Source organism: Tenrec ecaudatus, chromosome 13 (genome assembly GCF_050624435.1).
Source record: "Tenrec ecaudatus isolate mTenEca1 chromosome 13, mTenEca1.hap1, whole genome shotgun sequence".
Lineage (NCBI taxonomy): Eukaryota > Metazoa > Chordata > Mammalia > Afrosoricida > Tenrecidae > Tenrec > Tenrec ecaudatus.
In genome coordinates this window covers 41,173,327-41,192,139 of record NC_134542.1, presented here as the reverse complement: position 1 = coordinate 41,192,139, position 18,813 = coordinate 41,173,327, and the positions used below count along the sequence as shown (strand labels likewise).

At 43.1% G+C, this 18,813-nt stretch overlaps 1 protein-coding gene across 2 annotated transcripts in view; it reads left to right on the top strand.

Annotated features, from left to right (window-relative positions):
* PLCL1 (phospholipase C like 1 (inactive)) overlaps positions 1-18,813 on the top strand; it is a 362,562-nt gene that overhangs the window by 275,235 nt on the left and 68,514 nt on the right. For both annotated transcript variants that reach the window (XM_075529726.1, XM_075529727.1), the window contains exons 2-3: positions 1,812-4,298; positions 7,557-7,760. In XM_075529726.1, the coding sequence (XP_075385841.1) occupies positions 1,812-4,298; positions 7,557-7,760 (2,691 nt within the window). The remainder of the gene's footprint in view (positions 1-1,811; positions 4,299-7,556; positions 7,761-18,813) is intronic.

Genomic DNA, 18,813 nt, shown 5'->3' with positions numbered 1-18,813 from the left:
CTTTATGGAGCAGTTCTATTTTGTAACCCACGAGATAGCTGTGAGTTGGAATCTGCTTGGCAGCCAAGGGTCTGGTTTCTTGTTTTGTAATCTTCTGAATAGAAGAAAGTATAGAGAAGGATCCAGATTTCAGCAGCATGACTTAGATGGGAGGTTTAGACACCATGTACCATCTAGGTCTATGATGGAATTCCTTGTCTTCTAACTGTGAGGGGTCATAGGCCTCTATTTTAAGAAGCATGCTAAGGGAGGAAGTCACAAGAAGCAAACAATTCACTTGTCTCAGTGATACGAATTGGCCAGCGCAGGGTAAAATGGGCTGCGAGAAATGCCACACGTGGGTGGCTTTAACAAACACATTTATTTTCTTACAGCTGAGGAGGCTAGAAGTCCAATGGGTACCCATTCTAAGGAAAGGCTTTGTCTCAGTGCCAGCTCTGGTGGGAGGCCCTTATCTCTGCAGCTTCTGCTCCCTGGTGCCTTGTAGAGCTCCAGGTGCCTCAGCATCCACCTTTCTCTCTCTCTCTCTCTCTCTCTCTCTCTCTCTCCTTGCTTGTTTAATCTTTCTGCCTCAGAAGACACTGACACAAAATACTGTATACTAATTCAGTCTCATTAATACAACAGAGAACCTGTTCCCAAATGGGATTGGAAACACAAGCATAGAGGTTAGGATTTGTGGCACATATTTTGAGGGTGCAGCATTCAATCTGTAACAATGACTCAGAGCCAAGGACCTTCTAGAAATGGGCCAAAGGGGTGTCTGCAATGAGTAATCCGAGGTGTGAAGTCAGAACAAGTCAGGTAGAAGAAGAACTCTCCTGGCAGAGTCAAGGAGCCATTCCAGGGTCCCTCGATCAAAATGAAGGCGACCGCCTATGTGATTTTCTTGGTGATGGTGATGTCTTACGTCAGGATGGTGGTTTATGAAGCAAAACAATCAATGCTTAGATGCCTTATTCTACGTACCAGACACTATTCTGTCACTAACATGAAACTGCCTTATTTTCTATTAAAATCCACTGGGATTTTCCATCACCTCGTATTGAATTTACTGGTTCATTATAGAGGCAGTTACCTCCTTGTTTGTTGTAATGATTGTTGTGAAATCTTCTGGGGGAAAAAAAGCCTTTGGCAACTTGCAAGCTGGTGAAGAGAATGCATATTTCGGTTTGGGCCTATGTCGTGGCTACTGAAAGCAGAAGACAGAAATGCAGGTGTGAATTCTTATGAAGGTTTGACTATGGTTAACTCTCAACCTGACTGTGAAGACACTCAAAATTTTTCAACGTCGTCTTAATTACAAACGTGATTTTTAGTTAAGATGTTTTAGAAACACGTTGGGGTGTCAGATATGTTAAGGCAAGGCCATTATCTGACCATTGTACACACAATCTCTTTAAACAGTTACAAAGTGTAAAAGAAGAAATTTCCAAAGTTTTCCAGTTTTTATTTCCTTTGCATACAACGAGGTCTAGAGCTAGGGTTTTTTGTTTGTTTGTTTTTGTTTTTTAAAGCATTGGCAGGTAGAGGTTTTTAAGGAATTGGATTTAAGGGCCAACTAAGAGGGATCTGTAGTTACCATTCATGATTGATTTTATCATAAAGGATCTAAGGGCCTCTGGGAAATCAATTCTTCTTAAACCTCGCAGCATCAATCTCTCTTTCCTCAGACACCGAAGCGGTACATTTTAGGTCAGCCTCTGTGCAAACAAGCCCAAGTTCAAGGCGCCTGGGGGGTTTGTAGAGAGCTACGCAATGTGTCCACCTTCCACGGGGCCTGGATTCACTGTTACCAACTTGTCTTACAGGACCCTGCAAACCAGAAGGGCGGCGGGCGGAAGAAAACGGTGTCCTTCAGCAGCATGCCCTCAGAAAAGAAGATCAGCAGCGCCAGCGACTGCATCAGCTTCATGCAAGCGGGCTGCGAGCTGAAGAAAGTCCGGCCCAATTCGCGCATCTACAACCGTTTTTTCACGCTGGACACGGACCTCCAAGCTCTTCGCTGGGAGCCTTCCAAGAAAGACCTGGAGAAAGCTAAGCTGGACATTACGTCCATCAAAGAGATCAGACTGGGGAAGAACACGGAAACATTCCGAAACAACGGCCTCGCTGACCAGATTGGGGAGGACTCGGCCTTCTCCATCCTTCACGGGGAAAATTACGAGTCTCTGGACCTGGTTGCCAATTCAGCGGATGTAGCCAACATCTGGGTGTCGGGGTTACGCTACCTGGTGTCGCGAAGCAAGCAGCCCCTGGATTGGATGGAGGACAACCAGAACACGCCGAGGTTCCTGTGGCTGAAAGCAGTGTTTGCAGCAGCGGACGTTGATGGCAATGGGATCATGTTGGAAGACACCTCTGTGGAGTTAATAAAACGCCTCAACCCGACCCTGAAGGAATCCAAGATTAGGTTAAAGTTTAAAGAAATCCAGAAAACCAAAGAGAAACTAACAACCCGAGTGACCGAAGAAGAATTCTGTGAAGCTTTTTGTGAACTTTGCACCAGGCCAGAAGTGTATTTCTTACTTGTGCAGATCTCGAAAAACAAAGAGTATTTGGACGCCAATGATCTGATGCTCTTTTTAGGGGCTGAGCAAGGAGTCACCCACGTCACGGAGGACACGTGCTTAGACATTATTCGGAGATACGAACTTTCCGAAGAGGGGCGGCAAAAGGGATTTCTGGCCATTGATGGCTTTACTCAGTATTTGTTGTCACCAGAATGTGACATTTTTGATCCTGAGCAAAAGAAGGTTGCCCAAGATATGACTCAGCCATTATCTCACTACTACATCAATGCCTCTCACAACACCTATCTGACTGAAGACCAGTTCAGGGGCCCAGCAGATCTGAATGGGTATGTCAGAGCCTTGAAATTGGGCTGCCGAAGCATCGAACTTGACGTGAGCGATGGCCCAGACAACGAGCCCGTCCTTTGTAATCGAAACAACATGACAACCCACATTTCCTTCGCAAGCGTCATCGAGGCGATCCATCAGTTCGCCTTCGTTGCTTCGGACTACCCGCTCATCCTCTGCTTGGGGAATCACTGCTCGCTGCCGCAGCAGAAGGTCATGGCTCAGCAGTTGAGAAAGATCTTGGGCAACAAACTCTATACAGAAGCACCCTCGCCGTCTGAATCCTACCTCCCGTCCCCCGAAAAACTCAAAAGAAGGATCATTGTGAAAGGAAAGAAACTGCCCTCGGATTCGGATGTTTTAGAGGGAGAAGTCACAGATGAAGACGAGGAAGCGGAGATGTCTCGCAGGATGTCCGTGGATCAGAATGAGGAGCAGAAACATATATGGCTCTGCAAGGAGCTGTCTGACTTGGTGTCGATTTGTAAGTCTGTTGAGCACCGGGATTTTGAACTGTCTATGAAGAGCCAAAACTATTGGGAAATGTGCTCCTTTAGTGAAACGGAGGCCAGCCGACTTGCCAACGAATACCCGGAGGACTTTGTAAATTATAACAAGAAGTTCTTATCCAGGATCTATCCAAGTGCCATGAGAATCGACTCCAGCAATTTGAATCCACAGGACTTTTGGAATTGTGGCTGTCAGATTGTGGCAATGAATTTTCAGACTCCCGGCCCCATGATGGACCTGCACACAGGCTGGTTCCTTCAAAACGGAGGATGTGGGTATGTTCTGAGGCCCTCTGTCATGCGCGATGAAGTTTCCTACTTCAGCGCGAACACCAAGGGCATCGTCCCAGGGGTGTCTCCTCTAGCCCTCCATATCAAGATCATCAGTGGTCAGAACTTCCCGAAGCCCAAGGGAGCGTGTGCCAAAGGGGACGTGATAGACCCCTATGTTTGCATAGAGATTCATGGAATCCCTGCAGACTGCTCCGAGCAAAGAACTAGAACGGTGCAACAAAACAGCGACAACCCCATCTTTGATGAAACATTTGAGTTTCAAGTCAACCTGCCCGAGCTGGCCATGGTCCGTTTTGTTGTTCTAGATGATGACTACATTGGGGATGAATTCATAGGACAGTACACGATACCCTTTGAGTGTCTGCAGCCTGGCTACAGGCATGTCCCCCTGCGCTCTTTCGTCAGCGACGTCATGGAGCACGTCACCCTCTTTGTACACATAGCAATAACGAATCGCAGCGGTGGAGGAGGAGGAGGCGGGAAGGCCCAGAAGCGCAGCCTTTCCGTGAGAATGGGGAAGAAAGTTCGGGAGTACACCATGCTCAGGAATATTGGTCTTAAAACCATAGATGACGTCTTTAAAATAGCAGTTCATCCCTTGCGAGAAGCTATAGATATGAGGGAAAATATGCAGGTAGGAAAAAAAATCTCTTTCTTACCTCCTCTACTCTTTATTTCTTTAGCAGGGTGCTTTTCTTACTAGTGTGCATTGTGTTTTATTAATGATAGAACCTTCCTGGTGGCATGGCAGGTTACACATTGGACTGCCAACGACAAGGTCCTGAGCAGCTCCCTGGGAGGAAAATGAGCTTTTCTGCTTCTGTAAAGAGCTGCAGTCTCAGAAACCCACCCGGCAGCTCTAACCTGACCGACAGGGCCTCTGTGTGAGTCAAAATGGACTCAGCAGCAGGGAGTTTTGTTTTATGACCCCCCAAATAATCAGAATGTTTGTGCAAATTCATATACCTCTGAAAGGAGTTCCGTATTGCCTGTGATAAGATGTAGTTTAAAAGACTTTAATTGAGATGCTATTTTATTTGTCCTGGAGTATCAACATCAAATCAAAATGTTATAATCCATTAAATTATCTCTAGTCTGTAGTCAAATTGATATATAGGAATATGCATATGACAAAACTTGAATATAAAATATGTGTTTTATGTGTAATCTACTAGTACAAATATACATACATACTACTTAGAAGTATAGTACATAAAGTATTTACACATATTAATTTAGGAGAGAATTTCACACTAAAAATGCAATGCCTATTAAATTGCTTAAGTGTCTAATAGGTACTTTTTATTAAAAAACCCCTAATTAGACAAAGTTTCACATTTGAGCTTGTTGAAATCTAGTCTCCTCTCAGAAATGTGCTTTAATTGACATGGGTTCCAGATTAAGATCTATCACCGTGTGATCTTGAGCAAATTACTTCAGATATGATTAAGCTGATTTCTCCAAATAAGGTAAGAAAAATAATGATACAGTAGAAAATGACTACAAGCATTAAATAAGAACACATGTCCATTGCCCAACTCTGAAATATAGGAGTTCAGGGTTGTTGCCCTAGTAGCATAGTGGCTATGCCATGGGCTGCTAACTCTGGGGTCAGCAGTTCGAAACCACCAGCCTTCTCTGTAAGGGAAAGATGGGACTTTCTACCCCTATGAAGAGCTACAACCTCAAAATCCCACACGGGCAGTTCTACCCTGTCCTAGAGGGTCAGTATAAGTCAGCACTGATCTGATAGTAGTGAGTGTTGTTTTTCTTTCTCTTCAGGTCTTTAAAGCTAATAACTGAGAAGTGGTTGCAAAGTTTTCTCAATTTTACGTAAAGTATATTTAATCTATTTATTTTAGGCTTCTATTATTGAAGCTACAAATATTTATTCAGGCTCTGCTATGTGCAAGGAAATGGTGGGTGACAGAAGCAGTCACGCTCTAGTTATGAGAGCAAAAAGGCAAAGCACATTCTTCAGTTGAATTGATTGAACGTAGTTTCTCACTAAAAATTCCACACTTTCAGAATAGAAAACAAGTTTGAAGAGGTTAAGCAATTTTCCAAATACTGCAATTAAGGAATAGCAATGTTGGCTACCTGATACGAACATTCATGATCACGCATGGCCTTTAGTCACGTGACGTAGAAACTCTGGCTCGGGTCCGGGCAGCATTTCGTTCTGTTGTATATTGGGTCGTTACGAGTAGTACTAACTCTATAGCACCTAACAACAGACGCTGAAACCCACAACTTGGGGCAAACCTTCTTTTACATTATTCTACAGTGACATTGTAGAATAGGGTTATCATCAATCCAATTTTAAGTTGCGGAAATCGTGGACGGCACAGTGAATTACGGGCTGCCTCCTCTTGTAAAGGTTTGTAGTCTTGACACCCTCGGGAGCAGTTCTGCTTGTTCTATAGGTGTCTATGAGTCCAAATTTATTGGACGGAACTGAGCTTTTGTTAGTGCTTCTGTTGTGGAAAAGAGTCAGTACATAAATCACAAATAAAAAGTTAAGTTCTAAGCATTTGACTTGAGGTAGCCTTGGCCCCACTGTTTTAAGCACAGATTCCAACTATTGACATCTTTTACTTGACGTTCTCTTGATATAATTGTAGAACTGTGGTAAATGCATACACAAGTTTAGCTCTAAATCCCATTACTTGTCTGTCACAAAACCAAAATAACCAGATTCAGTGCCACGTTGTTGTTGACAACAGACAGCAGTTCTATAGTTGGCACCGGCACACACTGCACCAAATTATCAACCGCTCTTCAAGCTGCCTCCCTCAGCGTCTCCTGTAGAGTTTCCAGTGGATTCAAACTGCCAGCCTTCCATTAGCCACTTGGCGCTTAACCCACTGTACCACCAGGGTGTCTTCATGTATTTCAGGGTACCATAAGTCTGTTACAAGTCATTTATACATTTAACTCTGTAGCTTAGAAACATATTTGATTTGTTTCATGTAATACTTGATGGAACCCCGGTAGCATAGTGGTTATGTGTTCGGTTGCCACCCAAGAGGTCAGCAGTTCAAAACCACCAGCCACTTAACTTTCTACTCCTGTAAAGAATTATACAGGGGCAGTTCTACTCTGTCCGTAGGGTCACTATGAGTTTGCCTCCACTTGATGGCAGTGAGGGTTTTTTTTTTAATGTAATACTTGAGATATTCTTCTAGGTTTTATGTTTTGTATCAAAGATACATTTTAAGGAGAGCTGGTTATGGATTAAGTTTTTTCAGGCAGAAGAGATAAGTTAATTCACACGATTTCAACATAAAGTCTTTGGGGCTAAGGGTGATTTATGTCTGTAGGCGAATCAGGAGAAAACAAACACCATCACAGCCACCAAGTTCATGGAACGCACAGTCGGTGAGCTAGGGCTCACCATTAATGGAAGGTTAACTTTTCCTAATTCCCATTTCAAGTAAGTTCTTATAAAAAAAGCACAGACAAATGTAACTCTATAGGACACGTGCTTTCAGTGTGTGTGTCTGTCATCTGGTGATGAGAAACCGTTGATGTTGGGTCACGTGAGGGTGGGGAATGGCAGCAGTTTGCTGCCGCGGGAGAAGAGTGTCCAGGAGAGGTGCTGCAGTGTTCCAGTCACTGAGCATGACCCAGCTCAAAGAAGGCATTTACAGACTCGAACCCGCAACAAGCTCACAGCCAGCAAGTGGGTCAGACTCACAGCGACCGGCTCCCCCTCATCCCCACCCTCTCACAAGGGGTTGTCTAACTCTTTCTGGGGAATTTTGTTATCTCAATTCCATTTTTCTACAAACATTTGGAAGCCCCTTTGTCTACGATCTATGTATCTGTGAGATCTCACGATGGCATGGCATGTGGCCAGAATGGTGATTCTGTGTCTTCTTCCCCACAGAATGCGATCGTGTCTGTGAAGGAGCTGTGTGGACTCCCTCCCATTGCCAGTCTGAAGCAGTGTCTGTTGACCCTGTCCTCTCGACTCGTCGCCGGTGACAATACTCCCTCAGTCGCTCTCGTGATGAAAGACAATTTTCCTTACTTGGAGCCACTGGGGGTGATTCCAGATGTGCAGAAAAAGATGCTAGCTGCTTATGACCTGGTAGGAAATTTTGACCCCATGTTTATTGCTTGTAATGACAGGGACCCTTTTGTAGAACCCCAATGTGTAGCACAGAACGACTTCCTTAGGGACACATATTAGATGCATCAGGGTGAGGCCCTGTAGAGGCCTCTGGAGCCATGCCTTGGACCCAGAGCTCCACAGGTTGCAAAGGGAAAACCTCTGCTTTAGCAATTAAAGAATTCTTTATCAAGTTGTCAAAAGTCTACACACTTTCTCGCCATTTAAATGGTTGTTAGCCCAGCCATTTGATTGAATATCTATAGAAATCAAATTCTTATTTAAATGTCTTTATGAATGTAGAACAGAATATGCGTTGTTAATAGGTTTAAGAATACCTATATTTTTTACCTCCTACATCATACCATAAAGAAAATGAGCATGGCCATGAGTTGGAATGGACTCAAAGGTAATGAGTTTTAAAAATTTATGATAAACTAGAAAAAATTTGTAACATACATCAGATAAAGTATAAATATAAAATAAGAGGAACACTTAAAATCAGTAAGAAAAAAAATAAGCAAGGAATCTTCTATTAATTAGTATTGAGTTCAGCTATATACAACAAAATACAGACTGATCTTACTTTGAAACATAAAGTTTTAATCATTCACGCAATAATCCGTGACCGAAGACCAACGGGATGCTCTGCAAAATTCGTAGGTTCCCAGGCACATTTCCTTTTCTGATGTGGCCCTCATCCTCATGACCCAAGACAGCTGCTGTAGCATCTGCATTCCAACTCCCAAGAAAACAGAGGAGGAGGAGGGGTCATGTCCTCTTCCTTGAAGGACATTTCTCTGAACTAGTGTAGATCACGTCTGCTTACATTCTCTTCTCCCTGGAGTTGACACACAGCCACACGTAGCTGCGCAGGAAGAGAGGCAATGTCTTTATTTCAAGGGGCTACATGTTGAAAGTCACCTCTCTGGCCACTGAAAAAGAGGACGAGAATAGATATTAGGGAACAACCTACAATCTTTGCTATCAAAGTTAACAGAAAACTCATGAGTCCTCTCTGCCCCACAAATAATGGATAATATACAAACATATTTAACCTTACAGTAAATTTGGAATTTTAAAAATCTCCTAAAGAAATGTAGTGAGACACTTTTCCCTCCATAAATTTGTTCATTATTTTATATGATGATTATATATTCCTCTTATAAAGATTTTTAAGGAAATGAACATTTATGCTCATCTCTTCCTAGTGGGAAATTAAATGGGTAACATTTGGGGAGAAAAATTTGGCAATGTGATTTAAAATGTTGTTTTGATTTGACTTATATGTCTCCTTTCCAGGGATTTATGCTAAGCCAATAGAAATGTGCACAAATGTTTATATTAATAAAATGTTTAGCAGTATTGGGATTAGTTAAACAAAATCAAGAAATTCTTATTCTGAACCGTTGTGAAGCCACAAAGTCATATGTCAGAAGAACATCTAACGATATAGAAGTGGCTGATAATGTAATGTTTTGTGAAAAATTATGGTTACAAATATAGACAAAATGGTATTTTAATTGTATTAATGTTTCTGCATGAGAAAATGTTAGCAGGATATTAAGTGACTGATTTTATATTAGGTGCATGATTCTTATCTTCTTGTGCTTTTCTATATATATTTTTTCAGTATTTGCCAAGCTCTTTACAATGAACTTGCCTTATTTTATAATTGAATAAAAATAAATGTGAAAAACAACATAACCTTTTATCACTAAAAAACAACTAGAAGAAAGACATTTGGAATAAAAATTGTAAAACTGAAAAATAACAAACAAACCCCACAGAGCATATTCTGTCTACTTATGAATTCCTTTACCTCTTGTAACTTTACTTCATGGTTGCCAAGGGGAAAGGTTTGCCTATTACTAAACCTCGTTTTTCATGAAATCATTTTTTTTTCATCATAAAAGTAGAGACTGAAAGCTATTCAGTGAATGGGTATAATTGTCTTCTAAGAGGTGAAGTTAGGGTACCAGTTGCCATAGAGACAGGTGGTGGAAATCACTTATTCCTCCACTTCTTTTTTAAGCTGAGAAAGAAAAATCGTCCACCAAGAGGGGAGCGTGGGTCCCTGGTGCTGGGCGGGCAAAGGCAGAAGAGCCCCTACGTGGTTGGGGGCCCCGTTTCCCTTCACATCTCAAGTGCCTGCTGGTGCTTTTAGTTGTATCTCCTGCCACCAAATCTGAGCATCTGTTTCTTCTCCTTTGTGGTTTTAAAGAGCAATTTGTACTTCCAGGTATAGAATAGGTTTCTAAAACTTAAGAGGCTGTAATGGAAAGCGGAAGCACTTAGAACAATGCCATTGTCCTTCATTGTTCCTTGTTCAAAAGATTCTTCTTTCTGATAGGGGATTGGTTGTAAAAAATAGCCCAGAGCTTAATGGTAAACTCAACAGACTGCACAGGTGATCTTGACCACTAGGGATGCGTGCCTTAGGTATTTCATCTCCTAGGTTAGGTGAGCTGGTGAGAGACTCAGGGAAAGATGATATTGACCTTAGAAGTAAACCAAAAACAAACCCACAGACTCCCCAAACAGCCGCCACACCTGACCTCGTCTGGCCTCTCTCTTGCCATGAGGCAGAGGTCAGACACCCTTCACCCTCCATCCTTCTTCACCCTATCCTGGTATCAACCAATCCTCCTCCTGCACCTTACTCCCATGCTGGGGTCGCTGTTTCGCTGCCATGCCCACACTGAACTGACAGATAAGACTCACAGTTAAAGAGGTTTATTAGGGAAGTTACTAGGCTACCTACCACAAGTCAGGAGAAGCGAGTAGTAAGGAAACAGTTATTGGACCACCGCAACACCTCTCCTCTGCCAGCAGCCACGTCTCTGTAGTTCTCAGCCTCTCAGCTACATAGTTCCTTGCTTGGCCTTTGTCTCTGTGGGCCAAGAAGCCAGCCCGATGCTCAACCGCACAGCTCCTCTTGCTCTGTCCCATGGTCTCCACGTCACAGTGTCTGGTGTCTCTGGTCTCGGCCTCCGCCACATCGGACAGAGGTCTGGAACGTGCTCTTCCCGTGGTCTGAGCTTTCTCTCTGTTTACAAGATGGCCCGTGAGCACCCAGGCATGACTGATGGACCGCCTAAAGAACAAAGAAATCTCTCTTGGAAGAAGGATGACTAGAGTGCTCCTTCAAGGTAAGAGTGGTGAGACTTTGTCTCACGTACTTTGGACATGGTGTCCGGAGGGAGCAGTCTCTGGAGAAGGACATCATGCTGAGTAAAGTCGAAAAGGAGGGAGGCCCACAACAAGATGGACTGACACAGCGGCTGCAGCAGTGGGCTCGGACATGGGACTGACTGTGAGGACGGCGCAAGCCAGGCGGCGTGTGGTCCTATTGTACATGGGTTGCGGTGAGTCACAGCTGGCTGGATGGCATCGAAGCGCAACAACATGGACACGGTGAACATTTTACAAACTGTTATTAAAACTGCTTTAATGAACAAAGGAGGAAAACAAATGCAGGATTTATTGCTTGTTTGTGGGGTGAGGCGGAGTGGCGAGTTCAACTTCAGACTCAAGTCATTCAGATGCTTTCAGTTTCCAAAAATGGTCACGAACTCCACCGATGCTATCTCAGAGGGAAAGTTGTAACCATCAAAAAGATGCAAAAAAACTATGTTTAGAATAAAAAACAACCTGAAACATTTCTGAATATAGACCAGTCCTGGCTTATTCCACCATCAAATGAACCAAGTCAGGCCAGCAGGTAGTCCACACGTACTGGAAGGCAAGCTGGCCGCATGGACGATGTATTACCAAGGAGAAAGAAAATGAAAATCACCAGTCCTGAGTTCATCTGCACAGTGTTCTAAATGCAGCTTTTCCCCAATCACCTGCGACGTCTCTTATTCTTTCCCAAATAAACACTTGCTAATTTAATACACAGGAAAATTTTTCTTAAAGGTTTTTAAAAGTTCATCTTGAAATGTCATTTTAATACTAATCTTGTCATTGTATTTGAACAAATGAATAGGTATCAAGACATCAAAGCCAAATGTCTGAAGAGTGGGTCTGTCTATGTGGTACCGTTTTAGAAGACCAAGGAGGGCCTTAGTCCCCTGCTTCCAACTCAAACCTGTGTCTCGTTTAAAGCATCTTTTCTATCTGTTCAGAGGGGCTTGCAATTTGAAAATTGCAGCTATTTTGTTGTGGCCAAGCCTAAGAAACAAAACCAAAAACCTTTTAAAATGCAAATAAGCTCTCAGAGTAACACAGCGGGCTTGCAGTAATTTGTACCTTTAAGTGAATTTCATCGAGCCTGACCTACATGCAGGCATTTATCTGGGAAGAGGAAGATCAGAACGGCAGTGAGTTCCTCAAAGTTGTGGTAAAATGAGGGCGGACTTGATGGAAATACAATTTTGCTTAATAGTGGCCCTCTCTGTTGTCCCTCATCATGCTCTGAGTTCGGGCTGTAGCCACGTAACTGCTTATCTGACACTTAAGGCCATTGGAGCAGAAGTGACTTTCCTCATATCAAGCACACATCATAGCCATAGGTACCACATGGAAGCGTGTGGAAAAGGAACTGAAGCAAACGGCAGATTTTATCAATCAATAAACCAGGCAGTAAAAAAACCCAAAAAAGCCTGAAAAATTGAATGTGGACTTGGCACCTGTTTCCCAGGCTAACAAAAGGCGCGGGGTCTCCAAAGCTGCCGGTGTTGGAGTGCTTGACGCAGTGCCTGTTTGCCTAGTCTGTGACCAATGAGACACCTTTCAAGAAACTGCCCCAGAAATTACTTTGCAATCAGGCAGTATTTCTATGTGATAGATTCCTTTCCCCACCTTCCGGGCCTTTTGCTTTGTTTTTAAAATAAGATCTCAGAAAAAGTAAGAATCATTTTCCCATCCTGGATCTTTACTTAATCTAAAAAATACCATAGAAGTAGGTAAGACTCATGTATAAGGGCAAGCGATGTGAAATTCATTACACTGGGCATATACCACTTGATGTGAAGGGTCACTGGTAAGTGTCTTAAGGCTGTGGCTGTGAGGGTTGATGTCTATTCCTAGCCACTCAATGTACAACAGAAGGAACCACTGCCAGGTCCTGCATCAACTTCACAATCACTGCTATGCTTGGGTCCATTGTTGGAGCTACTGTGTCAATGGATCTTGTGGAAGCTCTTCCTTTTTCCATTGACCGTCTACTTTATCAAGCATGAGTTTTTCTCTGGGGACTGGTCTCTGCTGAGAACTAGTCCAGATATGTGAGGGGAACGAAGTCTTCTACGTCAGTGGGATATTACAGCTCTATTTCTCCCAAGATAGATTTATTTGTTCTTCTGCCAGTTCACGGTCTATTCAACACTCTTCCCCAACACTGTCAATCAAAGGCACCAGTTCTTCTGGGCTCTTCGTTAGGCATTGCCCGGCTTTCACATGCAGAGGAGGGGTTTGAAATCCTATGGTTTTGGTCCCTTGTCAATCCTCAAGGTGAAATCTTTCATTTTGTTTCACTCTTTGAAGAAGAGTTTTGTAGCAGACAAGACTTACCTCATTAAGAACATCATTTCATGCACACACACACACACACACACACACGCACACACACACACTACAAGCATTCGTTTACTGACACTCCTCATAAAGCATTCATTGTATAGGCCGGAGCAGGAGGTTTCTTGATTCAGCATCAGCACAAACAACCATCATATAGAGCGTAGCTGTGACTCAAGGGAAATGTAAATGACATGCGTGTGGCAGCAGTGTGCCTGCTCGCTGCCTATCGAACACCTTCTCTTTGGATGTATTTCCTATATGTCCTAAGGCTTTCAACCAGCCAACTCAACAAATATGGTCTGGCGTGTGTTAGGTGTTCAAGGTGTTCGAGAAATTAAAGTGAAGCAAGGCAGAAGTTCCTGTCCCTGAGGAATGGACATTCTCCGCGGGGTGGGACTTACCCTTAAACAGGGAAGGAGCAGCGCTACCTAGTGCCCAGAGAGTAGACCAGGTGTGAGGTTTTTTCTTTAAAAATGTCTCAAGTTAAAGTTTAAGGACCTTGACTTCTATGGTGGTCTGGGTTACAAGCTGGCCAGCAGTGTGAAATCACCAGTTTTCTACTCCCTTCAAGAGTGACAGTCTCGGAAACCGACGGGGGTAGTTCTACCCTGTCCTCCAGGATTGCGATGAGTCAGAACTGACTTGAATGGCGGTGAGCGTGTAGTATCTCAGTTCCTTCTCTTGCTTTATGGTGAGTTGGCTTTTGTTTGCAAATAATTTGGAGAGAAAATTATTGTTTGACCTTTATATGATGTTTTCTTTAGAGAGTTGAATTGTTTCTTTTAATTTTAAAACTTTTGGTTATAATTTTGGTGACTGTTTAAAGAGTAATTTGATTTTCTATTCAACACGCCTTTTGTTCTGTGATTGATTGCAATCCTCACGATTGCAATCCTCCCTTCATGTCTTCTGAGCTTTGCTCCTGGGAAAATCCTGCCTGTTTGGTTACCTGTGGTTGACTGGTCTAAGGGTTTGCATACCTTCCTGGTGTTATTGTTCACCTTACAGGCCTATCATTTGGCTGAAAGTTGATCCAGGAGATGAGTTCAATTGTAGGCTTGACAGGTGTTAATTTTGGTCACTCCGCCAGCCTCGTAAGCCTGGTTTTACTGTGTGCTTTTGAGTTTTGTTTCAGGATTTTCTCCCACTCTATCCAGAATCTTTGTGTGTGACCCTGTTCAAAGCAGTCAGTAATGGTAGCCAGGCACCATCTAGTGTTTCTGGTCTCAGGATCCTGGAGGCTGTGGTTCCTGTGGAGATCAGTCGTTTGGACTAATGGCTTCCCTGTGTTGTTGATATTCTTCACGGTTCCTTGTACTGATAGAAAGAAACCAATCATAGTATTTTGGGGATGTTTAGTTTATGAATACTCTCACTTATCTAACTTTATTTTAAATGCATGGTGAAGAAGTATTTAATTCCAAGGAGGCGTTAAGATGACATCCAGGTAGAATCACCTGCCCCGGTGCTCCTGTTGTTACATCAGAAAATTAAGAGGGAGAGGGTATTGATTATGTCCTCTCAGAAATGCGAGTGGAGGTGCAGACCCAACACCTTGAGAGCAACGTAACCACTTGGAGCCACTCATGAGCAGAGAGGTCAATAGGGCCAGCCCCGATCAGAGCCAAACTGCCCCCCCCTCCTCCTCCCCAGAAGTATGATCTGCAGAGGACAATACTAAATCTACAGGTTGGGGTAGGGCTGGCCCTTCACATCCATCCAGAAGCAAACCTCTAGCGAGGGACTAGACTCCATACTGGTACATCAAACCCTGAGGATGATGGAGCTGCTAAGTCACAGAGAGGACTGTAGGGCTGTCCCCTCGCTGGAGCATACTGAGAGAGAGGACAATATTGGGGATCCACAATGGGGAGTGTGTCCAGTCTGACCACCCCCACAGTGGGATGAACCAAGAATGGAACATAACAGAAAAGCAACAGGAGCAAAGCAAAGCAACAAAACCCCTGAGGAGCCCCCCAAAATAGACTTTTATAGTTACAAAAGGCCAGCAGACAGACCTGGAATTATGTATACTTTTACATTTGGATTTTTTGGACTATTTTTCTCCCTTTAAACAAATTTAATCTTTTGTTTTCTTTTTGTTTTGTCTCTGTTATTGTTGTTTTGCCAACCAATATAAGATAGGCATGGGAAGCAAGCCTGAGGAGAAAGCAGTGGGACTGAAGGTTCTGGAGGGACCTCAGGGGAGGAGGGGGGGGAAGGAGCAGTGAGCAAGCAATGCCATAGACAGGGGAACAACTAGGGAACTAAAAGCAACAACGAGGAGGATGTAGAGATCCCAGTGGTGTTGGAGCAACAGCAAGCTAGCTGAGGAATTCCTGAGAGGCAGAAGAAGAGTGATTGTGATGGTGGGGCAGGAGGAAGGTAAAAGGAAACAGGAAAGATCTAGGAAGCAAAGCTATGGATAGAGGTATAAACATAGATGTGTACTTATGTAAATATGTTAATTCATGAAATTAGAGTTATAGGCCTATGTAAATATATTTATATGGCAATGCATTAAAGAAGTAGATGGACTTTGTGCCTCTGCTCAAGCTCTCCCTCAACACAAGAACACTATCTACTAACAACCTTGCATTCTGTGATGTTCACCCTCCCGAAGATTGCTGAAGACAAAGCTAGTGCATAAGCAAATGTGGTCAAGAAAGCTGATGGTGCCCAGCTCTCAATAGATATAGCATCTGGGGTCTTAAAGACTTGAAGTTAAACAAGTGGACATCTAGCTAAGAAGAACAAGCCCACATCAAAGAAGCACACCAGCCAGTGTGATCATGAGGTATTGAAGGAATCAGTATTAGGCACCAGAAGACACACACAAAAAAGAAAAAAACCAAACAAAACCTAAACATACTGTTGAGAACAAGGGGGTGGTGTCAAAGCAGAGACCCCCAAGCCCATCTGTAGACAGTGGGCCACCCCTCACAGAAGAATTGCAAGGAAGGGCCGAGTCACCAGGGTGCAGTTTAGCACCGATGAAACACACACTATCTCTCTGGTTCCTTGAAGCTTCCTCACCCCCCACTATCATGACCCCAGTCCTGCCTTTCACTTTTAGTTAGACAGGAGCATGTACACCTGTACCGATAGAAGCTCATGACAGGCAGAATCCAGGTCAGATCAACCCCTCAGGAACAGAAATGGGAGTAGCATACCAGGAGGGTAGGGTGCGGGTAAGGGGAGGAGGAGAGGAAGGCAGAACTGATTGCAATGATTGACACATAATTCACCCCCCAGATGGATAAACAACAGAAATGTGGGTGAAGGTAGACAGCGGTCAGTATGAAAACAATAATTCACAATTTAACAAGAGTTCATGAGGGTGGGAGAGGGTAGAGATGGGGACAAAGAGTAGCTGATGCCAAGTGCTCAAATAGTACCGCATATATTTGAGCATAAGCCTATATCAGCCGAGGCACCTAATTTTACCACAAAAACTGTATTAAAAATGTGATGAAAAACTCGGCTTATACACAAGTATATATGGTAAATGTTTAGAAAAACAATGATGGCAACATATGTACAAATATGCTTGATACAATTGATGTACATAAGATCTGTAAGAGCCCCAATAAAATGATGGGGGAAAAGTATTTAGTTCCATGAAGTATTTTACACATACATGAACTCTTTTAGGTCATTGGTATTTTGAATATATCATTCAGAAGTGGACTGTGACTGTAAAAATATAGCTATAAAAAATCTCCAAAGCTGACTTTTGTGTATCCTGAATTGTTTAACATTAACATAAAAGTTGAAACATCACTATGGTGAGGGCAACAGGTTTTCTGAAGATAACAAAGCAATGAGAACAGTCCAGAGGACAGGAGCCAAGGGGGATTTAATCTTTTACTCAGTCAATTGGGGGTGCGATTTGGAAAGCAGATGATTAGGCTACCGTGACCAGGAATCTGCAGCAAGAGCTAATTGCTGTCTAATCATGCTCACCCAGCAGCCAACGCCCAAGTCAGCGTGATTACCAGGGTATAGTTCACCTCAACATGGGAAATAGTGGCCCTGTGAAGTTTTGCTTATTGTAATTAGCTTAAATGAAAACTGGATAAGCCAAAGATGTCTCCTTTCATCACTCATTCTCTCAGTAAGGTTTGTATGGGACATTATACTCATTTAAATTTCGAATAGTATGCTGGCTTCCATAGTACTGGAGCTCAGGAAAATCAACCTCAGGCTGGCCTGTGCGACACCAGAGCTTGATATTTGGAAAATAGGATGTTATGCCCTTAGTTCATTGAAGCTTTTTTCACTCTGAGGGTAACAGTGTATTGTGACAAACAAAGGGGACAAATCTGTTAATGGTGCGATCGTCTTGATAGAATAATGAATACATCTGAGAAAACATTGGAGTCTGAGGGCTGACAAAATTTCCATGTGGTACCGGGTGTTTCAAGGACATTGAATTTCAGAGAGGCAGCAATAAGCAAGCCTTTTGGGTCGGTGCCTCTGCGGGCTATTGTGCGTGCGTCCTAAAGGTCACTTTACATTGCTGAATACTAACATCCTTGGGGTTTTAGTGAAAGGCAAGGAAGTTAGTCCAGTTGACCTGAAAATTCTGGAGATGATTCTTGTGATTTTCCTAATCAGCAAAATAATAATCAGAGCTAAATAAAGATCAGTCTTTTGAATGACCACTCAAGATGTAGCTGACATCTTTTGGGGGGAATCAGGACAACTGTTGTCGCAGCTGTTGTTAGGTGCTGTTGACTCGGTTCCAACTCCTCGTGACCCTGTGTACAACGGAAGGAAACGCTGCCGTGCACTGCAGCATGCTGACAATGGTTGTTAAGTGTGAGCCCATGGCAACAATGGGCTCAAACAATACAAGTAGGATACGGGAAATTCACAATGGTTCCAGTATGCAGAAGGCCACTCAAGGAAGGTGATTTTGTCACGATCATGAATGTGGAGGACAAACGGCCTTTGACCTGCTCTGTGCCAGCTTTGTTGTCCAATGCCACCATAAATCAGGTGGAAATGTGACTCAGAGTCAGTCCCAGGACACAAAACACTTGGCTGTGCACATGTCAAGGCAGTGGCCTTCCAGAAAGCTTGCAAATGCTCTCATTTGTTTTCTTCTGGTTTCACCAAGAATGAACAGTTTTATAGTCTTGACCTGACTTAAACATAAAGATGCTAATCTGATAGTAGTGGTGCTATATATTTGATTGAAAACTTTTAAGAAAATTTAAAACTAAAGGAAATTTATCTGCATTCAAGGGAACAAATATATAAATCAATCGGATTTTAAATGAGCCAAGTTGAATACAATTAAAGTTCTATTTTAAAGGATCCAAACAGTTGGGCCTGAGAGCGAGAAGAGCGCAATGGATTATTTCCTAAGTTGAAGAAAATAGGTCTAGTGTAGAGTGGTGACCTTTTGATTGACTTACATCGTTCCAAATGAGGGCTTGTCCAAAGTTCCTAACTTCTCCTGAAAAAGCAGGAATGTTAGTACATTGCCTTCCTGGATCCC